Raw genomic sequence first — 27,296 nt, 5'->3', positions numbered from 1 at the left:
GCTTGGGCAGGCAGGGGATTGGGGGGGGTGGTCTCAAGACCCCCTACCCCTTGATTTGCACCCCCCCTACCTCCAGCGTGCCCCCAGCGGGGGCCCCACCACTGCGAGGCTGTCCCTGCACCCTCCCCCCCCCCCCCCAACTCCCATCGCTCCATCACCTTTGGGGTGCACGGTGACCCCCCCCCCCCCAGCACCCAAACTGCTGGCCCCTCCCCCCGCCCCCCCCAGCCCCTGCTGCTGCCTCCTGCACCCCAAACCCCCCCCCCCCGCCACCTCACTGTCGCTTTTTTGGGGAAGGGGGGGGAATAAGCATCGCCCTGACCTGAGCCTGGGAATTGGGGGGGGGTGGGTTGTCAGCCTCAAATGACCCCCCCCCAAACACGACCGTCCTGCAAGAGAGGGGGTGCCCGGGGTGGGGGGGGCAGGAAACCAGGCCCTTGCCATAAATTTAAGGATTTGGGGGTGGTTTCCCGATTTTTTTTCCTTCCCCCCCCAACACTGTGCTTGGAATCTGGTTTAACGACATGACGAAGCCGGGCTGCGGCGCCCGAGGGCGAAGCATGAGCTAATTTTTTGGAGAAAAGATTAAAATAAAAATTAAAAAAAAAAAAAAAAATACCCCAACCTCTGTAATATTTATCACTCGCGAGCCACGGTTAATAAAGAAAGGAATGGTTTATAACTTCTGCTGCAGCTGGTGTGGTGCGGTGGGGGGGGGGAAGCCCTGGAGGGAGGTGGGAACCCCCCGTATCCCCCCCCCGCCCTATCCCTGCAGAGCCCCGCGGCCGGGGGGTGTCTGTCCCCCCCCCCTCCAGCCTTGGTTTTTGGGTGACACATTTCCCCCCCCCCACGGGTGACACCCACACCCTACACCCCCTCCCCCTATTCTTGCAGCGGGATGGGGGTGGGGGGGTGGTGGAAGCAACGAGACTTGACGAGACTTGCTACAAAAGAGTTTATTTACCAAAAAAATACCCTAAAAAAAGTATATTTTTACATAAAAAGAGGACCCCGGCGTGGGGAAGGCACCAGTGGCCGGGGGGGGGGCGGGGGGGCAGCCCACGGGTGGGGATGGGGGCACGGATGGCTGTGGGGAACCAGGAGGCGCTCGGGGACAGTGAGACGGACATGGGGACCCACCGGACAGACGGGGGGGGATCGGGGGACGGCTGGACGGACGTGGGGACCCACAGGGTGGACCTAGAGCACCCAGGGATGGCAGAACATCCATGGGGAGCCACAGGATGGACGTGGGGACCTGGGGACAGACGTGGGGGTCCCAGGGATGGCTATGGGGACGTGGGGAGTGGCAGGACGGACGTGGGGTACCCAGGGACGGCAGGAGGGACGTGGAGGACCCGTGGGGGGCACCCAGTGCTGGTGGACGGACACGGGGCGCTTGGGGCACCCGGGTACCGGGAGACCCTCGGGCTCGGGGCGCCCCGGGGCAAGGTCTAAATCCGGAGGCGCCCGTCCAGGACACCCCTCGCAGAGCGCGGGGCTGAGGGGCACGTAGGCTTTGGTGGTCTCGTCCAGCAGGAAAAGGGGGTCGGGGACGCGAGTGGGATCGAAGCCCTCCTGCGCCAGCCGCACCTTCTGCTGCTTGAAGGTCTCCGTCATCGCCAGGCGCTCCTGGGAGGGCGGCGGGGGCGGGTTGGAGAGACCCCCCCCCGGTCACCCCCCCCCCCCAAGCCCACCCCGTTACCTGCAGCCGGAGGAAGCGGGGCCGGGCGTAGGGTGGCAGCAGCTGCTCCACGTGCTGGTAGAGCGCGGGCCCATCCAGGCGGTGGCCGGGGCGCAGCACCAGCGCCGCCATCCCAGCGCGGCCCTCGTGGCCTGCGGACGAGGGCAGAGGGCGTGGGGGGGCCACCGCCGGGCTTGGGGGGGGCGGGGGCAATGACACCGCGGTGGGACGTGGTGCATCGGTACCTGGCACGGTGACGCCGTAGACGGTGGCTTCTTGCAGGGACTCGTGGGCCATCAAGGCTTCGGCCACCTCCGTGGTGGCCACGTTCTCGCCTTTCCACCTGGGAAGGGGGTGACGGGGCTGAGCCCCCCACCTCCAGCCACGCAATGGATGGGGTGTGTGGGGCTGAAACTGGGGGGTTCCCCCGTTGGTGGGGGCCTTTGGCACCTGTAGGTGTCCCCGGTGCGGTCACGGAAGCGGACGAATTGGGCCGCATCCTGCTCCATCAGGTCGCCGGTGCTGAAGTAGGTGTCACCCTCGGTGAAGACCCCCCGCAGCAGCTTCTGCTCCGACAGCTCCCGGCTGCCGGCGTAGCCCAGGAAGGGGGTGCGGGGGGTCACCGGGGCGATCAGCAGCCCCGTCTCACCTGGGGGGAATTGGGACATGTGACAGGGGACACCCACGGGGACCCCCCCCCAATTCGCCCCCATTCCCGCTACTCACCCGTCCCCACGCGGATGCAGCGCCCGGGCCGCATCCCGCTCCGGGGCTCCCTCCGTCACGTCGTAGCGCACGATCTCGAAGGGTGAGAAGAGCTGGGGAGAGGAGCCGGGTGGGCGTCAGCATCCCAGCAGAGACGGGTTGGGGGGGGCACAGCACCCCCCTGCCCAGCCCCTCACCTTGTAGATGAAGCTGCTGCGCCCCACGGCCCCCGGTGTCCCCGTGTAGTTGAAGAGGGTGACGTTGCCCTCGGGTCATCCCGTAGGTCTCCACGATGCGGATGGCCCCGAAGCGCTGCAGGAAGCTCCGCCAGACGTCGGGGCGCAGCCCGCTGCCCACCGCCAGCCGCAGGCCCGTGCTCCCGCTCCCCGGGGCGCTGCGGGGCCGCACGGTCAGATTTGGGGGTGCCCCCTTGCACCCCTCCCGCCCACCCTGGCTCCCCCCCTGACCTGCGGCTGTTGACCAGGTAGCGGCAGAGCTCCCCGATGTACTGGAAGACAGTGACGCCCTCAGCGCGACAGTCATCCCAAAACTGGCTGGCTGAGAACTTCTCCTTCAGCACACAAGTGGCTCCTGCGGAAAGCCGGGATGGGGGGGGGGGGATCAGCCCCCACCCCGAAACGTCCCTGGGCTCGCCACGGGGTCCCCGGCCCCGCTCACCGATGCCGATGCAGCCGACGATGCCCAGGAGGGAGCCGGCCATGTGGTAGAGCGGCAGCGCCAGGTACACCACGTCCCGGCTGGAGGCTCCCACCAGCTCGTAGAAGCTCAGGCACATGATGGACTTGAGGTGGGAGACGCGGGCGGCTTTGGGGAGACCTGCAAGCGGAGGGAAATGGTGTCGACCCCCCCCCCCAACTCACTCAGGGCACCCCGTCCCGCCAGCCCGAGGCACCCACCGGTGGTGCCGGAGGTGAAGATGTAGAGGCAGGTGTCGCTCATGTCCTCGGGCTGCCAGACGTCCTCGGGCTCCAGCTCCTCGGAGGCCGCATCCAGCAGCTCCTGCAGGGCCACGACGCCAGGGGGGTACGGCCCCGAGCCCAGCACCCACACCACGATGCCGTCCTCCTGCAGGCTGGGCAGGATGGGCTCCACCGCCGCAAACAGGTCTGGGAGCAGGGTGCAGGGGACAGGCTGGCATGGGGGCAGGCCCGTGGGCCCCCCCAACCCAGCCCAGGGTGGGGAGAGGATGGGGAGCAGGGCTGCCCCGCTTCCCACCCCAAACCCTGGCCCAGGGGGCTGTGGAGGGGGGTGCCCAGTTTGGGGGACCAAAATATGGCACAACTGGAAGGACCCGCGGGGGGGCCACCCACGCCCCCCCCCCCATCGCCCCCACGCTGAGCTGTCCCGGACCCCCAAGCCATCTGGATCCCTTGCTCCATGGCCGGCGGCACTGCAGCCCCCCAGCACCCCCTGGAGCCACCCTTGTGCCCCAGAGCCTGTCACCCACCGTCACCCCGAGAGTGTCCCGGAGCCCTGGCCCCGGGGTAGCCCCCCCCCCCCCCCCCGGTCCCCGGTCCCCCCCATCTCCTGCAGCCTTTGCCATCCCACCCCATCCCCTCCAGCCTCCCCACCCCCCCGCCCCATTCCCCAGCCCCTCCCTGTTCCCCCCCCCCCCCCAGTCTCTCCCCTCTGGGTGTCGTCCGTCTCCCTCCCCGGTACCCCCTATCCCGGGGGTGTCCCCGGGCACGCCCCCACCCCGAGCGCCCCCCCCCACCCTTGAGCGCCCGTCCCCCACCGGGGGTCCCCCTATTCCGGGGGGTTCCCCCGACCCTGGTGCGTCCACGCCTCCTCGGGTGCCCCCCCCCCCCCCCCCCCCCCCCCCCCCCGACCGAAGCGCCCCCCCCCCCGCACGCCCCCGCCCCTGCTCACCGTCCGCCGCCAGCAGCGCCCGCGCCCCGCAGGCCCGCAGGCAGTGCCGGAGGGCGGCGGGGCGCAGACGCCGTGCCCAGGAAGGCCGGCCGGGCCCCCAGCGCCGCCAGCCCCAGCCAGCCCCACACGAACCGCGGCTCGTTGCCCCACCAAGAGCCCCACGGCGACGCCGGGCCCCAGCTCGCCCCCCGCCACCGGCCGCCCCCGCAGCGCGTTGGCCACCCGGGCCACCCTCCGCGCCGCCCCCCCGTAGGGCTCGGCGCCCCCCGCCGCCCGCAGGAAGGGCCGCGCCGGCGCCTCCCCGCGCCGCCCGCAGGAACCGGGCGGCCAGGCTGCCCCCGCCGCCCCCGCGCCCGCCGCCGGCACCGCACGGCCCGCACGGCGAACGCCAGGTCGGCCCAGAGGTGCGGCCGCAGGAGCCGCTGCAGCAGCGCCAGCGCCGCCAGAGCCGCCAGCGCCGCCGCCAGCGCCATGGTCCCCCCTGCCCCCGCCCCGGCCACGCCCCCGACCGCCACGCCAACGCCCCGCCCCCGCCCACGCCCCCCCACCGGACACCGCCCCCCCCCCCCCCCCCCCCCCCCGTTCACCCCCAGCACGTCCCGTCCCACTCGCCCCACACCCCTCTTCCCCACCCCCCCGCAACCGCGGACCCCCCCCCCCCCCCGCCCCCTCCCGTGTCCCCCCCCCGGCCTCGCCACTGGCCCCCCCCATTGCGTCCCTGGCCCCATCGCTCTCACCGCAGCGCGCCCCCCATGTCATCCCCCCCCCACCACTCATCCCAGCCCCCCCCCTTCCAGTCCCAGCCCTGTCCGTCCCCATCCTCCCCACCGCAGCCCCCCCATTTCACCCCCGTCCCCATCCCCCTCATCCCAGTCCCTCTCCCACCCCCAGCCCCGTCCCCCCTCACATGTCCCCCCCCACTTGTTCCCCATCCCACCCCACCCATACCAGTCCCCCCCTCCAGCCCCAGCCCTCTCTGTCCCCCCCCAGAACCCCGATCCTGCCCCCCAGTCCCTGCTACAGCCCCCCCATCTCACCCCCACCCACGTCCCCAGCCTCGCTCCCGACTCCTCTCCCACTCCAGTCCCTGTCCCCCTCACCCTTCTCCCCCCCTCACTGTGGTCCCCCACGTCCCACTTGCCCTGGTCGCCCCCCCCCAATCATCCCCCCATGTCTCCATCCCCCCCCAATCCCCGTCCCCCCACCCCGTGGCCTCCGGCCTTGCCCCAGATTCCCTCTCCGGCGCGGGGGGGGCGGGGGGGGGGGGGGCTGGCAGGGCCGCGGCCCCCCGGGAGCCCCACGCCACGGCCCGCTGGCTGCACCGCACGGCGGGGGGGCCACCTCCGGGCGACGCGGCACAAAAAGGTGGTGTTTGGTACAAAAACATTCGAGAGTTTTTTTCTTTATTGTTTTTTTTTTAAAAACACTTTTTTTTAAAAAAAAAAAAACCAAACCAAAAACCACGCTAATAAAGCTCTGGGGGGTGATGGGGGGAGCGTCGGTCCCCCTCCCACGCGGGCGAGGGGCTCCGGCGTGGGCAGGATCCGCCGAAGCGAACCGAACCGGGCGCCCGGCGGGTGCTGGTGCCTCCCCCCGTCCCGCAACACCCCCACAGGGCTCGGCCTCCCCTCGCCCCCGCAGGCAGGGCCACGACTCCCCCCCTCCCCAAAGCATCCTGGAGCAGCAAGTCAGTTCGCACTGTTTATTTACATTTCTTATATGAAAATAGGGGATTGTGTGATATAACCCTCCCCTCCCCCCCCCCCCAATCCCTCTTCCCCTCCCCGTGGTGCCGTGTCCCCTTTCGGGGACCCCCTGCCCCCTTTCGGGGACCCCCTCAAGCCAGGTCCTGAGGAGTGCACACGCTCCGATCCCTGCCCCGGCCGTTGGTTAAAAATAAAAATAATGAAGAGGAAAGAAAAAAAAAGAGGAAGCTTAAAAATTCAAGTGGGGAGGGTCGGGGTGGAAGCCCAGCGTCCGCAGCAGGACTCGGGGTGGCCCCGTCCCCGCGGGGTCCCGGTGGGGACGGGTGCTCTCCTCCAAATCCCGGCGGCGGCGTTTAGGGGAGCGCGGCAGGGCCAGCGGGCACCTCGGGGGCCCGAGGGCGGCCGGGGGGGAGAGGGCAGAGCCTCAGTCACTGTCCGAGCCCACGGCGGAGGAGCCTTTTCGTTTCCGTTTGGCCGGTTTGGGTTTGGTGTCTTCTTCCTCCTGTGCCGGGAGAGGGGGAAGTGGGGGGTCACCGGCGGCGGCGGGGGGGGGGACCCAGCTCCGGCGGGTGCGGCCGGGGGGCTGCGGGGGGCCGGGGACGCTTACCGAGGCGCTGCTGGAAGCCGATTCCTCCTCGTTGTTGGCCGGCTGGGCTGCGTTCTTGCGGCTGCGGGGGCTGGAGAGGGTGGCTTTTCGGCGGCTCTTGGGGGGTTTGGTGGAGGAGTCTTCATACTCCTCTGCCAGGGAGAAGAGGTCGCTGAACCTGGAAGGAAGCAGGGGGGGTGCGGGGGTGGGGGGGGGGGTGTCAGGGACTGTCGGGGCACCCACCCCGCACTCCTGAGGCCGGGCAGGGAAGGACGGACTCACTTCATCTTGTGGGCTTCATCGCAGCTGGCCTGGACGTGCTGCAGCGCCTGCAGGATCGGGGTTTGGCTGAAAACTGTCGAGGAACCGGCAGAAAACGGGACTCAGAGACGGCGGGTACCCCCGGGCAGGGGAACCCCCCCACCCAGCCGGGGTTTTGGATGCAGGTAGGCTTTGCAAAGGGGCTCCCAGTATCGCAGAGCGCCCCGTGCGTGCCCCGGGGGACCTCGCGGCGGCACCGGCGGCGGCCCCGGTTGCGCGGCGGTACGTACAGTTCTGTTTGGTGTTGGTCAGGTTGAGGCGGAGGTTGTCCAGGTGCTCCAGGATCTGCTCCAGGGTGAGCTGGGCCAGTTTGCTGCTGGAGCTGCGCAGGCTGAGGGCAGAGGGGCAGCACCCGTTAGCACGCACCCCGCTTTTCCTGCCCACCCGTAGTTCATCCCCTACCCCCCCCCACCAAAGACAGGCTGCAGGAGCCCCCCCGCTTGTGGGTGGACTGAGTGCCACGGCCCCGCAGCAGCACCCCCAAACCCCCGAGGAGATGTGGGGCACGGATAACGCTGCCATCCGGGGTGCCCCCACCACCCAGAGCAGGGGGACCTGGGGAGGGGGAGCAGCAGAGGATCTGTTTTCCGGCTCCGGCACACGCAGGGTCCCCTGGGACTGGTCTGCGTGTGCCGATCCAGCCCCGGGGATTAAGGGGGTAAATCCTGCTCAGGGCGTTCACCGCCTCCATCGCCGGCAGCTCTGGGGAGCACCGAGCGCCCCGCGCCGAGCCTCGGCCGCAGGACGGCGCTGCCAACAGCCGGGGCCTCAGCTGGCCGCGCGTTAGTTAGCGGGGATTAGACCTGGACAGGGCTTGGATCCCGGAACAGAAACAATGAAAATAGCTGCGTTGTTCAGCTGTGAAAGGCCGTTAATTAAGGCGGAGGCTGAGGTGAAGGCACAGCCTTCCCCGGCAGCCTCTTCGGAGAGCGAAGGGGACCCGGAGGTGGCCGGGGTGCCGGTGGGACCGGCCGCTCTCCCGGTGCCGGTGCGTGGCCTGCACGTGGAGCACCGGGAGCACCGACGAAGTCCCGGCGATGGCGAACCTCCTGCCGAGCCCCCGTCCGACCCGAAGGCTCGGACCCAGCGCCGTGCCGTGGTGGGGCCGGCTCCCTGGGTGCTGGGTGGGGGTCCTTGGGGACCCGCAGCCCTCGCTGCGGTGGGACCGCGGTGCTGCTCTGCTTACCCAGGACGCTAGATGTCCTTCCTACTCCAGCAAAGGGCCGCAGGCATCCAGCCAGGAAGGGGACCCCGTCAGCTCGGTGCACCGGGCTGGGGGCTGCCGGAGCAGACCACCCTCCTCTCCCTCTAACCCAGAGCCTGGCGCCGAGGGGCTGCCGGTGGGGCTGGGCATCCCCGCGCCGCCGTGAGCCGGCACAGAGCAGGCAGCGGGGCTGGGTGGCTCTTGCCCCGGCGAGTGACGGCTGCACCGCGGCCCGATGTTGGTTTTTGAGGCTGGGTAAAAGGGTGGGAAAGGGCCCAGGGAGCTGCGCACAGCAGAGGGAGCTCCCGTCTCCCCGCTGAGGGACATCTTGGGGTTGGGGTGAGGTGTCCCATGTGCCACCCGGGCCAGGCGCCGGCACAGCGGTGCAGCACCAGCCGCAGCATCCCCTGCTGCTCTCCTTTCCTCTCCCACAGCCGCGGTGGTGAGGTCCAGCCGCGTCCTCCAGCACCCAGAGCTCTACCCGTGCCAGGAACAAGCCCTCTGCCCCTTCCCTCCAAAGGCAGGAGATGACGAACCTTGCCCTGGGGAGCTGGGATTTAACCTCCACAGGCCACAGCGTGGCCCAGCCACGTCCTTTAGTCCCACTGCACTGACGGACCCTGATCCCATCCACCCCAAAGACAGCAGCGTCCCAGCAGAGAGTAAGTGAACCACATCTGGAAGATTATTTCCACCAAAAGATGCTCTGGAAACATCCACGGGGCCGAGCGGAGGGGCCTGCCCGGCCGGTGCCGCAGCAGGGGAGCACCAGGGCTTGGCACTGCTCGCACAAGCAGCTGAAAGTGCTTCCCCACATAGCTGGGGTAATGGGCTGGGCATAAAAGGGTCCTGCTGGCGGGATGTCAGCACAGGCGAGATCAAAGAGCAGCCTCCCGCACAGCTCTGGAGCGGAGACGCTCGCTCGGGGGCTCTGGCTGCGTGTCAGCGCGTGGGTGGGCAGCGGCACCGCCCCGGCCTTGAGCAGACGATGGCGTAACCGGCAGGACGGGCTGGCACCTCGGCTGCCGGGCCGGTGGGCAAGGCAGAGTCCGTCACTCGGTTCCCGGTGGCAGGACGGCCCCCGGGGAAGCAGCGGGAGATGCTGCGCCTGCCCCGGCCCCTCACCTTTGGCGTTTTCGTGGTAGGCTGTTGTTCTTTATCAGCAGCGACTTGATGTGCTCGGCCAGGAGGTCGTCGTGTTTGATGCACCAGTGCCGCAGGATGCTCGTGGTGAACTGGTCGTCGGGGTGGCAGGGCCGGCTCAGCACCATCTTCACCATCTCCTCGCTGGGCCTGGGGCAAACAGGGAAGGGCACGTGAGGAGGAAGGACGAGCGGTTTGCACCCCGGCCGGCTGGGGTCCCCCCTGCAGCCACTGCCGCCCACTCGAGCCTGACAGGAGGCCTCAGACCTGGGTATTACAAGTTTGCGGAGCTGCCGAGCCGGGAGGGACCTGGTGCAGGAGCCCAGGCACAGCTCGGGTGGGACCAAGCCTCCCCAGACACCACCTGAGCCCCGCACGCTCTTCGGCAGCCCCAGCGGCATCGGCTCCCAGGCTCAGGGGATGACGGGCTGCGTTCAGATACCCCAAAATCGCCGGCAAGCAATCCTCCTGGGGACCGGCTGCCACCAAGCTCCCCGCCCAGCCCGCATCACCCGGTTGTGCCAGCCCCGCTCCCTCCCCACCGTGGGAAAAGCGCTGCTGCGCGCTCGCGGCCCGAGCTCGCCCCTGCGCTCTCCATCATCTCGGGCTTTTCACTAACGCAATTTAGAGCTGGGATTAGATCAGCCAGCCTCATGCACTGCATTAATGAAAACAAATAAAGTGCTCTTCACTCGGAGCGGAGGGATGTGGCCAATCCACCCGAGCAGGCAGAGACAGCATAGATCAATGCCAAGGCAGCTCTAACACTGTGCCCCACGGGAGGCAGGTGACAGTCTGCTCTCCATTAAGTAACGGGCTCCAGGACGCACAAGGTGAAAGACAAACAGCCCGTCGGCACTCGGGCTGAGAGCTGGCACTCAGCAAACGGTGCTCCCGAAGCCGAGGGAGGGAGCCGCTGCCTTTGGGAAGGGTGCTACTGCTGGGGTCTCGTCACATGTGCCCACCCTACCATGTCCCCAGGGGCTCCGGGACAGGACTCGCACCCAGAGCGAGGTGGGGAGTGCCAGCAAGCGGGGCTTTCCCCACGCCTCGCTTCTCAAGCAGCTCCCCTTGCCCTCGCCACGCTGACGGTGGTCAAGAGAGCCACCAGCCGCAGCGTGCCGGGGGGAGCCCCGCCAGCCCGCAGGACCCCCTGCAGAGCGTCGCGCAGCCCCGTGCCCCGCGACACTCACTTCTCTCGCCTCAGCTGCAGCAGAAGGCAGGATAACGCCTCCGGGTGGTCTGCAAAGGAAAGGACACCCTCAGCACACGGAGCTCGTGGCAGCCGTGGCCCGGCGCCGCGCCTCTCCCACGCAGGGGACAGCTCACCTTTGTATTTGAGGTGCTGCAGGATTGGGATGATGGTTTCCAGAGGAATGCTGTGCGCGAGGAAGAGCTGCCAGGTGCAGTACTGCTCAAAGGTCTCCCAGTCCAGGCTTTGAACTACGGGGAAGCACAGGATGGTGAGGGGGGCCGCACAGCGCCCAGAGGATGGCAGGGACCCGCCGGAGCCGCCGCAGGCAGCTCTGCCACAGCCCCTCTGCGAGGTCCAGCTGCTCAGCGACGGTGTGGCTCCTGCCCGGCTTAACACCCACCCCTCCAGCCCAGAGCGAGGCACCGGAGAAGGGCACAGCGCCCTAAAACCCTGCCGCGGGTGTTGGGGTTTGCAGCTGCGGGAGCAGCACGGGGAGCCCCGTGCGTGCCGAGGCCGAGCAGGGGCTCCGGGACCTGGCAGGTGGCAGCAGGGTAGGCTCTGCCAGCTGAGGCACGGGTGGCAGCGCTGCAAAGTCACTAAAGCAGCTGCTCGGGGCTCAGAGGAAGGGAATTAACGAGGCTCTTTAATTAATGGGCTTAGACTGCTGCTTGCAGCTTGTGTAACACCAAAGCTGGATCTAGGCAGCCATCGGCTCAGGGTGATGGGGCTTCTCTGCCCAAACGCTGGCTCCCGTGCACCGAGCTCTGCTCAAAGCCACCCTGGCTCAGAGGGCGGCAGCCGCGGCTGGCTCCAATGGCTGGGCAGGAGCCGCGGGACACACACGGGCAAAATGCAGCGTTGGCAGGACATTGAAAGGGCTTTTCCACTGTACGGCAGCCAGCGGCTTGCAGAGGTGCGAGCTGAAGTCCCGTTAAAAAGCTACAATAGGAACTGGGTCACCACCCGTGATCCTGGGGGGGGAAGGTGAGGAATGCCACGAGGGGGAGATCACCAGCCTCTTCCTACGCAGCAGCTAAGGGGACCCTGGTCCTGGCAAAGGGCTGGGCATCCATCTGGGAGACTTACTCTGTTAGTTCGGGGTAGTCCAAGGGCCAGACTAAACAGCAGCGAGGGCCTTTTTGCTCTTGAGGTGTCAGAGTCAACAGAGAAGAAAGGGAAATCCCAATTCCAATTTTTCTGACCACCCTTTCGCCATCGCCTCCCGGTTGCCCTACCCCTGCTGCACTGGGAGAAGAGGTTACGGCCGTCCTCAGAACGGCCTGGCCTCCAGCGCCGCCGCATCAGCTGCTGCGTGGCAGGGAACAGCCGAGTGCGCAGCACTAGCCACGGGTTTGCACCAGGACAAGTTCACATCCCCGGAGACGCAGCAGCTGGGACCACGTGGAGAGGCTGCAGAGCTGCTGGGGGAGATTGTGGGGCTTTCCTCTTTCTCGTTTATTTCCCCCCGCTCTGCCTGGGCAGGCTGCGGGTGTGCAGAGCCCTGGATTACACTTTGCCTGGCACTGCAGGGAGCCAGGGCTCCCAAACCATCGTAGAGCCAGCCTGGTAAAACCCATTAGAGCACACAGCTTGGATCACACAGCTAAATCGGACAATCCGGTTTAGGGCAGTGATCCTTTAAGCCACGGCAATAATACCATGAGGAAATCCAGACCTCGGCATAACACAGCCAGCCCAAGAGCCTCTCTCGGATGCTACGCGAGCAGCCAGCTTCTGCAGGGCTCTTCCCATGGCGGCGCGGCCACAGCTTACAGCCCTCCCCATCAGAAAGGGTAAAGCTGTGGCGAAGGCTGCAGCTTTCTCCCTTTCCAGGGACTTGGGGTGTCTCTGCAAAACGGGGGCCCGAAGGGCAGGAAGGCTTAGGGGTGCCCCGGAACCGCTCTGCTTTCACCCCTGCCCTCTCGGAGATGTGCTTGTGCCCGCAGGAGCGCTACTCACTCAGGATGTTCAGCACCGAGTCTTTCCGAAACATGACGAGGTTCCCCATCATCACGTGGCACACCAGCTCCTGCAACTGGGCAGCAGAGAAAATGGGTTAGCGGGATGCCCAGGCCCTGCAGAAGCCCTCTGATGTGGGGCACCGCCAGGCAGGTCCGGAGGACAAGCGGGGACGCTGTTGCTCTGCCAACATCAGCCACAAGAACAGGGATCCAGCAGGGAGTCCCAGAAATCCCGTGGGCTGCAGGTGGCTCATAAATCAGAGCTGGGTTAAGCGGCTCCAGGGAGAAGCAGCTGTTGCGAGGGACCAGCAGAGGCAAAGAAGTAATGAGAGGTTAATGGTTTCACACATCAACGCCCAGGCTGGGGAGCAAGTGTCACGCAGGGCAGGCAGCAGATCCCCGCAGACCGGGCCAGGGCGGGTGGGACGGTGTCGCCCCGTTCGGAGAGCCCGACTGCTGCACAGGCGCTGGGGACCTGCTCCCTGTGCTCCAGGCGCTCTCACACCCAGGCTTTTGCCGACAGATGCACAAAGCCCACCCAAGCTCCGTCAACTCCTGATTTCTCCGCTCGGAGCCCCGCACCGTCCCTGTCTGCAGGATGGGAGCTGACACTACCCAGACGTGTGGTGTTCCCGCACTGACTCACCCCCTGCATCCCTGGGAGAGGTGGAGGCAGAGGCAGGGGGACGGGACGCACAGGGAGCCCGTGCGGGCTGTGCCGGAGCAGGGATGGGAGCTCAGGAGCACCGTTCCCCACTCCTGCATGGACAGGCTCAGCTACAGAGTGCACCTTGGCTCTCATGTAGCTTCCTCCCTGTTCCTTGGCCTCTGGCTCCAAGCCACGGCAGCCTGCTCGGGCACAGGAGGAATGCTGAGCCCAAGGGCAGGCTGAGCTGCCCGTGCTCTGCCCCATGGCTCTGCTCACAGACCCCACGTGGGCCGGGCACGGGGGCCACGCAGCCAGAGCATCGTGGGGAAACAGATGAAGAATAACAGGAAGGAACGAAGGAATTGGAGGAGGGAGGGGAGAGGAAACGCTACGGGCCTCTGCTGGGAAAAACAAACCCTTTGCATTTCAGCACGGGGCAGAGCCCAGGAGCAGAGGAGTAAGAGCAGGGCTGAGCTGGGGGGGTCAGGACATCGTGACTCAAACCTTTCCTGTACCCAGCTTCGGCTCCAGCCTGCCAAGCAAAACTTGCTGGCGAGGCGTTCTGGCCCCTGTGCAGCTGGGAAAAGCACGACTGGCCAGGAATGGTGTATAAATAGGGTGAGTTAAAGGGTTATCAGCAGATCACGCTCCAGACAAGCCTAGACAGCAGAAACACGCAGTACAGCATTCTTGCCGGTGCCCACCTCCCCGCCCCCGGCTTTCACCATGACTATTTTTGGGTTGCTCATGGCAACTCGGAGTGACCAGGGGAAAAGGTTCCTTCCAGGAGGGTCTAACAAGGGCTTGGCCTTCCGCTTGTGAGCCTGCAGCCGATCTCCCACCAGGACGGGAAGAGCTGGGCGCGATCTCAGCCCCGCCGGCCCGCAGGCAGCAGGGGACGTGCTGCCTGCACCTTTCCTGTGCCCTCCCGCACACGTGCCCGCTGTGACGCCGCCCGTAGCTTTGCATCTCCCCAGCTGCATTAAGCACCTCCCTGTCAAAGGGCTTAGTATTGATAATTATTATTACTGATTGCCCGCAGCAGCACTGGCCGTGGCAGCGCTTTTCGCCAGTGCCTGCAACTCAAAAGGCATCAGAGAGCGAACGCAGGCAAATCTCTCTTGGCGTGCCTGCTGCAGGTCGGCGGCCAGGGAGATCCCCTGAAAGAAGCAGCTTGGATTCAGCCTTCTGACACCGCAGCTCCTCAAGGGAAAGAGACAGCCAGAGGTTTTGGGGCTCCCTCTTCGCAAAGCCCAATGCCTCACTCAAGAACAGCGGCATGGGGGACTAAACAAGCAGAGCAGATGGGCCATTTCAGGTTTAAACCTCCTGGGAGTGGAGGAGACAAGCGGTGCCGCTTCAGGAACCTCCCACCCCAGCCACCGGTCCCGTCCTTACCTGGAATGAGTCTATGACAGCTACAATCATGTTCAGCAGCTCACCGCTTCGCAGGGTCTCGTCTGGGAACTGGAAAAGTACAAAAGCAAGGCAGGGCTCAGGGAAGGACACGAGGGAGAGGCCAGTCAAAAGCTCCTATCCCCACAGCCGAGGCAAAACTCCTCCTCGGTTCAGGCTCAGACACACGCACGTGTTCCCCCTTGCAAGGGGCAGCATCGCCCTGCCTGACCCGGCGGCTCCCCGAGGGCCGGGCCAGAACCAGCACCACTTCCTAAACGCAAGGGAGGATGTGGCCGAGCGGGGAAAAGGAGCCAAGAAAGCGCAGGAGGGTTGACAGGCTGTTTTCTGTGCGCAGCCCGGAGCAGGCAGGTTCACTCGCTGCTCGAGCGGGCCGAAGGCTGCAAGGCAGCACACCGGCAGGCTGCTGGCGAGCGGGCGCCCAGCACATCTGTGCGATGCGGCTGGCGCCAACCATCTGGGCTGCGCGGAGCTGCACCAGATACGCTGCTGCCTCAATTGCAGGTGGCTGAAGTCAGCCAGGCCAGAGCGGTTAAAATTCCCCATTTTTCCCCTATCCTCGCTAGCTTTGCTTGCCATTCCAGGGCCTCGTGCGTTACGTAGCACTGCAAGAAAATAAATAAAGCAAAAAAACCCAACGCATAGGGCAAAAGGCCAGGAAAATTGGCGGCAGCAAGCTACGGCTGCACCGTTCGGATCTGGCCGTCCAGACAGGCTGCTCTCGGGACATTCTGCCTTACTTGAGCTGGTCACTACGCCCACGGGGGCAGCAACAGTCTGACCCCGTTTTGGGGAGAGAAGCTGTTAAACCCAAAGGACCAGGGAGGGGATCCAGCTGCTGCTCTACGCCAGGTTCCCCCCCCCAAAGCACATGTCCTGCTGTGTGGTACGGTGCCTACTCTTGCGTGGGTTTTTCTCCCCTCCCCAGGCTGTTGCTGTGCCCCCTTTTCCCCACAGAAGCCCCCGGGAAGCGCTCGTGAGGAATGGGGCTGGACAGCCTCAACGCCCAGCAGATGTTCCTGCTGAACCAGCCAGAAAGGAGGGAGGAGCAGGGCCAGCTCATTCCTCCCAGGGAATGAGAAAGTACACGCAGAACTGTGACCCCTCCGCGTATCTTAAGTGCGCGATGTTGCCCTCCCTTCTCTCCAACCCCCAGCACCGCTCCCCGAAGCCGGGCGATCGCTGGATGCGTGTTGGAAGCAGCCTCCATCCTGCAACCATTTCAAATAAAGGGCTGCAGCCCGCACAGGGCTGCAAGAGAGCTCAGCAGCATCCCCGCAGCAGGAAGGTAACAGCAGCTCTGTCCAAGACCCAGGCAGGCCGCGTGAATTAGGACCGAGCTGTGACCTATCTGGTGCAGATGCCTGGCTCCCCGTTCCAAACGTGCTCTCTGCTAAGTCCAGCTGGCTCCACCTCAGCACCGAGTGCTGAAAGCAATAAAACCTTTCATTAAACCCAAGGGTTCGGGGCAGGCAGCATAACTCGTTCAGAGCACTGGTTCCCCCAGGCTTTGACACGCCTGCTGGGAGCCTTCACCTGCTGCCCTCCAGAAGAAAAGCAGCAGAGAGCAAAAACCTCTTTAACCGGGGAGCGCAGACAACGTGGTGCTGGGAGCCGAGCGCATGCGCGAGGTGAACCTGTGACAGCAAGGTTAGTACTTGAGCATCCACAGAGCGCATCAGGCTTTAGCAGGGCTGCGAGCAGGTAGGATGACAGCTGAACATCGATCTCCATGGCAGCACGCGGACCCCCATTAAGCTGGACTGGGGGGTCGATGGAGGCTGTGTTGTGCTCAGCCTAGAACTTTTTCTAGGCTTGATGGCTTCTCTGCTGCAGCGTAAGAGGCCTGAAGCTCAGAAGCAAACCAGCCCAGCCCCAAGCCTGCCCGCAGCCTGTGCATCAGAACGGGGGTTCCTGGTGCTCACCAGGGTCCTTACCTCTGTGTAAATGGAGGGGGTGAGGTAGCAGAGCAGCCGTACATCATCTTCCTGGCAGGCCTTCATGTCCATCATCAGGCACGTGTGCAGGTCCCCCAGCTGCGTGGCCTGGGCGAAGGACTCGTACAGGTTCATCTTCCCCGCCGCAGCTTTGCTAGAAGGAGACGTGCCCAGGTGAGAGAGGCCCCGTGCCGCAGCGAGGGCTGGGGGCGGTGGTGGCACGACATCGAGCCGTCTCTTGGAGGCAGCGTGAGCCAGATCAAGCTCGGATGCTTCCCCGCAATCCCTGCGGGCCTACCTGGCTTTTAAATAGTACAGGAGGTGGTAACCGATCTTGGGTTGCTTCTGGTAGAGCTCTGACAGGAGATCCAGCAGCAGTGAGAAACCACTATTATCCTCCTGCATCTGGCAGAGGTTCCTTGGGGAGAGCAGGACGGGGAGACAGCTACGTTACACGCGATACCACGCACAAGCTCCTCCGGTAGCGACGAGGACCGGCAGCTTGCAGGGAAACCCGGCTCCCAGTACCAGGTGGTCCTGGCCACTCGCTCTCCGGACTGGACACAGGGGCCACCTCTCCCACCCCTGCTGCAGAGGTCAGCGGGACATGCAGCAACAAAGGGCTCAGGGCCAAGCAAGCTTCAGTTATCCAGGGATCCCAGGCTTCCAAAAATGACCAAATGAGCCGTGGTTTTCCTGTATTTTAAGTCTTTCTACTAAACAAAACGCAACACAAGCGGAACGAAGCAATAAACTCTTCTGATTCTGTGATCAGCCCTGGGGCGTGGCAGAACTAGACCCACAGGAAGCAAACAAGAAAGCCCTAGCTAAATTATTAAAAAAATTCAGAACAGACATACCTAAATATTAGGTAGAGAGGCTTCCCCACCGACTCCTCCAGAGACCTGCGGGGCAAAGGCAATGATCAGAGCTCTGCGTGCACCCACCGTGTCTCCTCAGCAAGGGCGGGGAAAAAGCCCTGGACTTTTCTTGCCATGGTCCTCGGGCCATCGAGGGTTAGCCCAAGCTAATGAGGAGCCAGGAACAGCCCTGCTAACAGAACCCAGCAGCTCCGACTCGAAGCCCTGTTCCAACATAATTCCAGAGGGAGAGTGTACGGTGCTGGTTTGTGCAAGCACAGCAGGGACAGATGGAGTATGTGGGACCCTGCGTGCTCTGGTCGGACAGCCAGAATTCACCAGAGCATCACCTAACCTGAGCTCTGACACAAGGACCTGTGGCAGCAGGTTCTCCCTGCACTTGTGGGGAGGAAGAAGACGGCCTCTTTCAAGCCCTGGATATGACAATTATTGACCAGCTCCACACTGACCGCTTGTAAACCCTGGATTGCTTCATAGGGGAAGCTGCTGGCTTCAGCACAGCTCTGAAAATGGTGAATATTTTACTGGGAAAACCCCAAGTCCCAGTGTGAAAGGACGAGACACAAAAAAATAGATCCTTACTCCTCCGTGATTTCTTCTGGCAAAACCTCACCACGGAAGTGAGCCTTAAATAGCTCCTGCAGGCAGGATGCGAGCACTGATAACTGCTCCGAGTCGAAGTCCTCCTGGTAGAGAGGAACGAAGGAATGAGCAGAGAAAGCACAAGCTCAAGCCCGCCTGCCTGGCACAGGTACAGCTGGAAGGGACATGGCAGAGTCCCTGCTGTGGGGAACAGACCCCAGACGGCTCAGGAGCCATTTCGCTGCTATATTGCAGCACCAGGAGCTGGTCATCAGCAAGACGAGCCTCTAATTGATGTCCAGCTCTGAAACACTTCACTGTGTTTCACAATCACTGTGGTCCACTTATCCTCTAATGGCTAGTAATTCACTGAGCTCAGCTCTCCCTCTGCAAAGGGCTAACAGGGCCTGAAGGCACTTGGCAACGAGGATTTACACCCCGACAAGCCCTTTCCCAGTGTTCCCACAGAAGGCAGAAGCAGCTCTCATATGCTAAAAGGCCACTTGACTCTGAAGGGAGCTGATTAGAGGCAGGGGATGCAACCTCCCTTGAACGCTCAGCTCCTGGAAAACATCCGCAGCTCTTTTGCTGGGTAGGGCTTGCTGCAGCCTCGCCTGAGCGCAAAGCCCAGGGCCAAAAGCAAGGGAGCATCCCAGATGCACAGCACACGCAGAAGCCCCCAGAAGCTCTGCAGACGCTGTAGTAGCCACGCAGGGTTAAAATGTGAGCGCGCTTCACCCAGCGTCCCGTCTGGCAGCAACTACTTGGGGACATTTAGGCCTGGGGTGCACGGAAACAGAGCACGGACGGAGGGCTCTTCCCCTGCTAGACCCTTCCAGCAAGCAGCAGCTTGGGGCTGTGTTTAACAACCACGGATATCGCTGCACAGTGCCATTTTGAACTCATTGAGGATTCGAGTGCCCTCAGGCTTCCGTGTCCCTCCTTCAGTCGCAGGTCTTGGGGCAGAGCCACGCAGAGTGGGAGCTGCCCGGCCCACGCCACGCCAGCTGCTCTGGTTTTACCGTCAGGCAGCAGCGGCGCTGCCCGGGTCCGTGCAGTTACCTCCAGGACTTGATCCACGATTTCCTGCATGACCTCACACTGAGCTTCCGTATCGCTGCAGCACAAAAACAAGAGGAAATCCAAGTTACATGGGAAGATACTGAGAGCGGCGACAAGGGGGGCTTTGTGCTGAGCTGGCTCTGCTCGGGAGCCCCCCAGGACCTGAGAGCGGGGGAGGCTCTGCTTTGTGCTGGTGCCAGGCTTAGAGGAAGGCACGGCTCAGAAAGGCACAACTGCAGAGAGCCGGCCCCAGAAGAACGCGCTGCACTGCTGCAGCACCTGCTTACAGAGGTGCCCGAGCTTGTCTGCAGCAAGACAAACAAATTAAACGACTAAAAGCATAAGATTAAATGCACTTAAAGCCATAAAGGCATAAATTACATTAAAGCAGTCCACTATGCCAAGGTCTGCAAAGCAAGAGCTGGTTTTTAACCTTCTTTAGATGGAGTTAATTCCAAGGTCACTGAAAATCAAGAGTGGAGGTGGGGAAGTCCAGAGAACATGCAGACACAGGTACATCTCTGTCTGCGGTGAACGTGTCCCATGCAGAGATATCCCGAAACCCCCGGGCAGCGATAGCCCCGAAGGCCGGGGCAGCCTCCCCTGGTCAATCCAACAACGGAGAAGGATGAAACTCGGAGCCTTTTGCCTTCCTGTCAGTGATTCAGAGAAATGCTGTAGCCGCCAGCAAATTGCTATTGTGTCCTGGTCTGAGCCTGCTCCAAGGACAAATTACAAGGCTCTTAACCCAGCACCTTTCAAAACCACCTGGACGTTTCCTGCAGGAACTGTGCAGGAGAGGACCTCTCCGGGTTAGAGGGAGGCAAGCCGCAGGATTGCATTAGCTCTGAGAGAAGGGCTCTGGAGCAAGCAGCGTTGTGCAACAGGACTAAAAGGACTTGTGTGTTGTTGCCCTGAAGAGACCAAGGCAAAATTTAACCAACCAAACGATACCAACCTTCCCTTCTGCAGCTGCAGGACTTTATCCTTCAGTGACTCATCCAGCTGGTCGAGGAATGGCGTGATATCAACAGGCTCCTCCACAATGGTTTCTTTGATGGGATGAAACCTGAACTCCCTCTTCTTCCCTGCAACAAAGAAAGCAACAGTGGAACAGTCTATTTTCCCCAAGCAGCTACATCCAAGAAGTACCAGAGGCAATCTCTGTCCTAGCAGCGGGAGTTGTGCAGGGCCAGTTGCCACCCCAGAAGCAGCAGCGTGCCCCCAGTGTGTGGTCCAGCCTCAGATCTTGCCTTCACCCTTTAGAGGCACGTCCAGGTCACAGCAGGACCGTGGGAGGGGATCCAAACGCGGAGGGGGTCCAGAATTGTGGTTCCCATTCAGTCCAGTTTCCAAACCTGATGCTTTGCCTGTCCTTCAACATGCTCAACAAACGCAGCTAGCTCGCAAGTCTCTCTCCACCCGAGGCGCAAACGCTTCTGTTCAAGACTCTGGGACTGAGACACCTCAACGGCTTTTCCACACCCTCATCCTCCAGGCTCATTCCAGGCCACAAAAATGAACTGCAGCAGAGTCCAGAAGCACCAGGGCCAAGGCAGAAGCGCTCGCAAAGAAGCTGCCACTAAGGGACGGGACAGGGTGCCCGACCCCCTTTGTACAACTCCTCTCTGCGCATGGCTTTCAAGCCTGAGCCTTGTGGGTCCCTTCCAACTCAGGACGTTCTCTGATTCTGTGTCCCTTTCAGGGGCCCCAAGCAGCCGGCAGCGCTCCACGGGACTACTGAAGACAGTGCTAGAGCACGGTGTCACATCCTCTCGCCCATCCTGGGCCTGTGGCCCCTCCCCACCGCAGGGGTAGCTCTCCAGCATGGCAGGAAGCCCACAGGAGTCCCACCACCAAGGCCAGGAACAGCTGGAGATGCCTCTAGACCCAGAGAGCGAGCGGAGGGGATTCTGGCCTTGTCAGCCCCACAGCTTCGAGAAGGAGCGAGCGTAATGAAAACCGTGTGGCTGAGCAATCAGAGGCCTGAGCCTCATTAGCAGCTGCCTGGGAACAGAGACACCCTGTTCCCAAATAAACCAGCCGGCACAGCATCTGCCACAGGGATTCCCAACCGTGCAGCGCAATGGGGCTTGAGACTAGTCAGACATCTAGAGAGGACACATGGGTGGAGAAAGTGCTACGTTCGAAGGGTCTAAACTCTAGGGAATAACTGGGCAAGGAGATGGAGCCCAACAGCCTTTCCCTTTGAGCACAGATCTGTACCAGATCTACTGAGCCTGGCTGTCGGGGACTGGGAAGCAGCAGAGCATCGGCCTCAACACCCTCTCTTGCAGAAGGAAACTTGGATCTCAAGAAAGGTGGGCGGGGGGTCTGCCTCGAGTGCAATTCCCGCTGCTTGTGGGCAAAAGGGCTTTGAGGGAACCGTGCTTACAGCTGGTTGTCTGGGGATCCTCCATGATGAAGGGAAGGTGCCCGCGAGCCCGCGGGGAAACACCGTCCGGCGTGGAGGCGAACGGCAGCTAGTCACGCTGCGGCGATGCAGAAGTACTTGGGAGCATTGGTGCCCAGCTGACTGCACTCCTCACCTTTGCTGTTCAAGTCTTCTTCGTCGTCACTGAACGCGGCCTCAGCGTTGTCATAGCAACTGTCGTCCTTTTCTGACATATGATTGTCCATCTCCATGGAAACGGGTTCTTCAATCTTGACTGCAAGAACGCAAAGGGGTCAGAGCAGAAAGCGAGGCTACGGTGGCTCCTCGCGCAGCAGAGCGGCAGGGCAGGCTCTGCCTACAAGTCACCTCTACCAATAAACAGGCTTCCCCAAGGAGATAAAAGTGGTTTGAAAAGGGACGAAAGAGTCTGGGCAAGCGACGGACACTGGAAAACTCAAGCTGGGGAAGGGCGCTCCCAGTGACTCCATTTAACCACCCCTACCCGGTGCCGAGTGCGGAGGACCGGGTCATTCCCCACCTACGCTGCCCAGCATCCTTCGTGCTCTATCCCTCCCCCAGGCCAGCAGCGGGGCCCGAGTCCCTGAGCAGAGCCCCAGCTTTGCCAGCTCTGCGAGGCCAAAAGGCTTCGTTGGGGCAGCGGGATTTGTTGGGTTGGGTGCGTCCCTTCAGCCAGAGCAGCTGATGCAACAGGAAAAACAGACAGGCACAGTCCTTCAGCAGATCTGGCAAAGCAGCCGCGCCGTCCTGTTAAATACCGGCTAGAAATGCTTGCTCTTTCCTTAACCTCATTTTGTTAATCAATTAGCCTACGGAGAAGAACGGCTAAGTAGCCCCTATGGAGCAGAGAGAGACGTGGGCAGCGGCGCATCTGTAGCGTATGGCAGGGCTGAGATGAAGGGAGACCACCACCATCCGTAAATACGAGCACCCAGAGCCCTCCTCTCCCCGGGCTCCTGCCCCGACCCTCCGAACCGCCGCTATTGCTGCGGGAGGGCTGGGGAAAGCCCCGTCTCCGGGAAGGCAGCACCGGCCGCAGCCTCCCTCTGCCACCCGCCCCGCTCCCTACCTTCGATGGGGGGCGAGGGCGAACTGCAGAACTCTGGGAATTTCTCCCTCAACATGGCGCGGAGCTCTTTGTCCAGCTTGGGGTTGTCAAAGAGAGGGGCCAGATGTCTGTGTTGGGGGGTAGGAAGGGAAAGGGATGAGAGAGAGCCGGGATGCGGTGCCCTGCTGCGTAGCTTCACCGCGGTGGACACGCAAGGGGATCTCCTCCCTTACGTCAGGGCTTTGGTTTGCGTTACGGACCACAAGCTACGAGGTCCCACCTTCCTTCCTGCAGCTCAGCTGGGGCTCCCTCGCTTTGCTACCAACGGGACCGGTGTCACCAGAAAGCACGTGGGAAGGGGAGAAGAGGTCTTACCTCCTGGGAGGGAAACTTGGCTGCTGCAGGAGCTGTGTGCAGGCTGAAGCACCATGAGCAAGGTTGCTCCATTCAGCTCGGGGATCAGAAAGGGCTGGGGACATTTCTATTCACCTGAAGCGGAGTGGCTATAGCTTTCCTAACCCACCCATGCCCTCGCTTCAAGGAACAGCTCTTAGGACAAGCCTTGACACCATAAAGACACAACTATGGCTTCTTCCGTGGCTCATACACAACACAAACGCCCCCTGCAGCTCTTAGAGAGCCTGGAGGTCGTTTCGGCTAGGCCGGCGAGACCCAGGAAAACTGGTGCACAGCAGTTGTATAAATGTAGTAAAATTCAGGGCTGTCTTACGCAAGGACTCGCTTCTCCACAATGTGGGTGAGAGAGTTGAACACGCCTTGTCGGACGTGAGCCTCCAGCGGGGGGTAGAAGTTAGGAATGATCTGAAAACAGGAGAACAACCACGTTAGCGCCATCAACCCTTCTGCCGACCGCTGGGCCTGTGTCAGCAGCGAGGACTAGCTAAGGCCATCAGCCGGCTTCTTGGGTCGCCCTCGTCTCAAGCACCACATCCCAGCTGCTCTCGGACAAGAGAGGCAGTGGGAGAGCTCTCCGAGTACAGCATCTCGGGGACAGTGGATAGAAGGGGCACCAGCCCATGCCTCTGGCTTTGCTACCCCAAGGGCCAGCCAGTGCATCTCCCAGGGATGAGAAAAAACGCACAGATGCTGCCTTGCGAGCTGTGAGAAGCTCTGGGGCTTGCCAGGGCCACACTCCAAGCAGCAGCGACCGCTGCAGGAGTAGGGGGAATATGAGAGGGGGTACCCTAAACAACACTCAGCTCTGTCCACACACAGTCCGTTGCTTCTGGAGGGAGTAAGAGGACTCCTCCCTGAAATCTGGGTCATCCCAAGAACCTTCCACCTAGTTCCTCTGCCAGAGGCCAGCAGCTGCTTTTTGACTCGGGCAGCCTGGGGCTGGGAGCACACAGAGTGATGCAACTCGCAGCTCTTCCAACGCTCATGCCACGGGAAGACCCTGCTTCCGAGAAACACCAGCCCTCCCTGGGACGAAATCACCGGACCTGGCAAGTCTTGGCACTGCTTCCCCCAGGACCGAGGGGCAGGACCAGCCCTGCTCCCTGCCCAAAGAGAGCTGTCCCTTGAGAGGGACACGATGGGTCTCACTTGTCCCCTGATGCAGCGAGATTCGGTTTGCCCTCAGCGGATGACACCGGGCCAAAGCATTTCATTAGGCGCTAAAGGGAACAATTCAGAAGCCTTTATCCTACTAGTGCTCATCATTCTGGAAGGATTTATTTGCAGGGTTGGGAAGTTTATACGTGTTCCTGCGGTGGCATTCCCATTAATGTATGTCACGGGGGCCCAATGCTCCGACCTCCAGGAACGGCCCTGGATTTACTAAGAGACCACGAGGACTCACCAAAGCCTCTGGTGGCTGGTTTCAAGAGGTGAATCATTTGGCTGAGTGTCCGCAGCAGTGTGCCTGACTGTGCTCTTGGCAGATCAGCAGGGAGAAAAATCCCTCCTTAATTTAGCATAGGTAAAGGGAGGTTAAAAGGGCTGCCAGCAGATACTGAGCTACTCTGCAGGCTATTTCGCAATCAAGAGGCTCAGGGCAGAGCAGATGAGGAATGCGGAAAAAAAAGAAGGGGGAACAGCTTTTTTTTGTTTATTTTTTGGGGTTTGGTTTTTTTTGGCTCTGAGGAATGGGCAGTGAGATGACACTGTTTTGCTGCTCTGGTATCACTGGCTCTAGGGATGCATGAAATTCCCTTCCTGCAGGATGGAGAGGCAATAGCCCTTTGCCCCAGAACTCTCTGGGGAGCGAAGACATCTGTCTTGCCTGAGCCTGTGTTACTGTGGTCAGCACAGAGCAAGGGGCGGCCTGCCGGGAGCAGGCTGCGCAGCTCACCACTTCACCGCTCCCAGCTTCTGTCTTGGCAGAGAAGGAAAAGCACTGACCTAACACCGACGTGCTGCTGCACCGGTGACGGGCGGCGAAGAGGGCTCAGAGGAGGGCCCGGCTGCAGGGCCCAGCTGCAGTCCCTACAGGAGCACCTCCTCGCCGGCGCACTTCCACTCTTCTGCACCACGGGCAAGCGTTTGAGGCTAGGACAAGCCCCCGAGGCTGACACAGTGAGCAGCTCTCTTTGGAGCATGACCTCAGCACAGCTGGCTGATGTAAGCGGAGGGAACTGCGGCTCTTTCCCTCCACACTGTCCTCTGTTGACACTCCTGAGGGGTGTCTCTGTCCCACTGGTGGCAGAGGGACTGCGCGACCCCAGCAGTTGCTTTCACAGCCCTCGTCACTCAACCCTCACCACGCAACTCATTTGGCAAGGCAGCTAATTCCCTGAAAAGCGAGGGGGAGCTCACCCGGCACATGAAATCCAGCAGCGTGGCGGTGATGGCAGGGTGAGGCTTCATGGAGTGATGCATCACCAGAATGGCAGGCTCTAGAAGGAGAGATCAGGGAGCCCTGTGCTGACAGCCCCAGAGGTACCCATACCACGCCCCCGTGCCCCCCTGGTCCTGCAGCCCCAGTCTTCTGCCCCTGGGGCACAAAGGGAACCCCCCTCTTTTGGCTTGTACTCACCCTTATAGAATCATACAATCATTAAGGTTGGAAAAGACCTCTAGAATCATCAAAGTCCAACCGCCAACCCAGCACTCCCAGACCTCCTAAACCATGCCCTGAAGTGCCACGTCTACGTGTTTTTTGAACCCCCCCAGGGATGGTGGCTCCCCCACCTCTCTGGGCAGCCTGTGCCAGGGCCTGACCGCTCTTTCAGGAAATAGATTTTTTCCTAATAACTAATTTAAACCTCCCCTGATGCAGCTTGAGGCCATTTCCTCTCCTATCTCTAGTGACTTGGGAGAAGAGACCAACACCCACAGAAGAGACCAACACCCACCCTTGTCCTCATCCAGCTCCTAAATAACACTTAGGCTTCAAACAATGGCCAGAACCAACTTCTCTGCAGGCAGGGGCTCCCAGCAACGCCCCTGGCTGCATCAGTCCTTGCTCATGTGTGCCCTGAGCCCTGGGACAGCCCTGCAGTCAGGCAGCCACTGACCTCAGGGAAGACTCTTGCTGCTACCACGGACAGGAAAGCCACAACTAAAAGTGGCTCCATCAAAGCAGCTCTTCTGCAAGCCAGCAAATCCCAGGAGTTCAGGGCAGGGGAGGGAACTGATGCCCTTTGGAGATAATCTGTTGGGCTTTCCCCACCAGATCCCCCTACCTCTACCAGCTCTGGAAAGCATTAACCCCTTCTTCGACCCTTGCCCGTTCAGAGAAAGACTCCCCATGGAATACCTATATTCATGATGCTGTCCTTCTCGGGGTTGAAGAAGAGCCAGTCATAGAATAAGGCCAGTTTGGCATTTGATGCAGCAACATTGGACTAGAGAAGAAAAAAAAATACAAATTATCTGATGAATACAGTGCTGAGCCCCTATCCCCTCTGCAGGCCCGACGTGCCAGGCCCTGTGCTGCGAGGTGGGGGCTGGCGACGCTCTTCCCACCAGCAGGACAGGGCAGAGCTGGCGAACCTCCCCCCCCGCCCCGGGTACCTGCTGCTGCTGCGCAGGAGTGAGCTTTCAGAGAAGGTGGGAAATCCTTGAGCAAACCCGCCTGCTCTGAAAGCAGCTCCAGCCAGGGCAGCCCGCAGAGCAGCAGAGGCCAAGGCAGCCCCGAGGCTGGGAGACACAAGCCACGTGCTCTGCAAAGTGCAGCTACAACCCTGAATCATGTATAACCGGGCACCGCGCGTCCCTTGGCAGCAACAGCCATTTCCTCCGCAGCTTCTGCCCTGTTTGATGAGCACCGCAGGCCACAGCCCTGCACGGGACAAGGGACGACAGGCCGAGCGGAGGGTGGAAGCCAACGAGGCTGTAACGAGGCATCTCGCACCCTGCTGGGACAGGGGAGGCCCCACACGTTGTAGACAGGCCATAAACATAAAGTAGAAACAAAGGGCACGACAAGCTAAAAGTGAGAAGGTGAGGTTTATGCTGGGAAAGCAGACCCCGAAGGATCCAACGTGCAGCAGAGCCAGGACTAAAATCCAGAGCACAGAACACAGGCTGATGGCCTGACTGCTGCTCTGCAACCCTCTCCTTCAGCCCAGCTGGCAAATACCTAATCCCAACCTCGCCGGCAGCTTCCAGCATCCGCAGGTTACCGCGTCCCCGCCAAGGGAAGAGATCCCCAGCAATGACGTGACTCGCTTTCGGGTCTGGCCCTCACAACTCACCGTGCAGGTGGTGAGCAGCCACCCGATGATGGCCCAGCGCGGGAGGATGTCGGAGCTGAGCACCTCGTTGGAGGGATGGACCACGCCACAGATGTAGCGTATGAGGTCGCAGCGCAGGGACTGGCTGTCTGGGGTGGACAGGTATTGCCGCTGAAACCAGTCCTGGTACCGCTTCTGCTGGCCGAACCGGACCTGAAGGGAAAGACGCAGGTTTTGCTCAAGGCTCGGGGGAAGGCTGCTACAACCACGCTC

At 62.2% G+C, this 27,296-nt stretch overlaps 2 protein-coding genes across 2 annotated transcripts in view; both read right to left on the bottom strand.

The window, feature by feature from the left end:
• Window positions 1-943: 943 nt before the first annotated feature.
• SLC27A3 (solute carrier family 27 member 3) lies at window positions 944-4,766 on the bottom strand. The gene is given in 16 exon segments (XM_075075031.1): window positions 944-1,632; window positions 1,706-1,836; window positions 1,930-2,027; window positions 2,135-2,333; window positions 2,411-2,441; window positions 2,443-2,502; window positions 2,587-2,658; window positions 2,660-2,771; window positions 2,845-2,980; window positions 3,068-3,226; window positions 3,307-3,516; window positions 4,280-4,346; window positions 4,348-4,425; window positions 4,427-4,579; window positions 4,581-4,629; window positions 4,631-4,766. Coding segments are annotated over 16 exon segments (2,109 nt in total). The 5' UTR covers window positions 4,753-4,766; the 3' UTR covers window positions 944-1,200.
• An 899-nt stretch (window positions 4,767-5,665) lies between these two features.
• Window positions 5,666-27,296, bottom strand: part of INTS3 (integrator complex subunit 3) — a 44,208-nt gene continuing 22,577 nt past the window's right edge. The window contains exons 10-30 of the mRNA XM_075075375.1: window positions 27,045-27,236; window positions 26,105-26,192; window positions 25,162-25,241; window positions 23,114-23,205; window positions 22,405-22,511; window positions 21,472-21,591; window positions 19,881-20,010; window positions 18,923-18,977; window positions 17,861-17,964; window positions 17,258-17,302; window positions 16,696-16,815; window positions 16,398-16,551; window positions 14,443-14,511; window positions 12,394-12,469; window positions 10,569-10,682; window positions 10,433-10,481; window positions 9,222-9,389; window positions 7,123-7,223; window positions 6,854-6,926; window positions 6,593-6,749; window positions 5,666-6,487 (exon numbers count right to left, since the gene is read on the bottom strand). Of these exons, the coding sequence (XP_074931476.1) occupies window positions 6,410-6,487; window positions 6,593-6,749; window positions 6,854-6,926; window positions 7,123-7,223; window positions 9,222-9,389; window positions 10,433-10,481; window positions 10,569-10,682; window positions 12,394-12,469; window positions 14,443-14,511; window positions 16,398-16,551; window positions 16,696-16,815; window positions 17,258-17,302; window positions 17,861-17,964; window positions 18,923-18,977; window positions 19,881-20,010; window positions 21,472-21,591; window positions 22,405-22,511; window positions 23,114-23,205; window positions 25,162-25,241; window positions 26,105-26,192; window positions 27,045-27,236 (2,172 nt within the window). The 3' untranslated portion in view covers window positions 5,666-6,409. The remainder of the gene's footprint in view (window positions 6,488-6,592; window positions 6,750-6,853; window positions 6,927-7,122; window positions 7,224-9,221; window positions 9,390-10,432; window positions 10,482-10,568; window positions 10,683-12,393; window positions 12,470-14,442; window positions 14,512-16,397; window positions 16,552-16,695; window positions 16,816-17,257; window positions 17,303-17,860; window positions 17,965-18,922; window positions 18,978-19,880; window positions 20,011-21,471; window positions 21,592-22,404; window positions 22,512-23,113; window positions 23,206-25,161; window positions 25,242-26,104; window positions 26,193-27,044; window positions 27,237-27,296) is intronic.

The sequence above is a fragment of the Phalacrocorax aristotelis genome, chromosome 25 (assembly GCF_949628215.1).
Source record: "Phalacrocorax aristotelis chromosome 25, bGulAri2.1, whole genome shotgun sequence".
NCBI lineage: Eukaryota > Metazoa > Chordata > Aves > Suliformes > Phalacrocoracidae > Phalacrocorax > Phalacrocorax aristotelis.
This window is presented reverse-complemented; position numbering and strand designations above follow the sequence as displayed.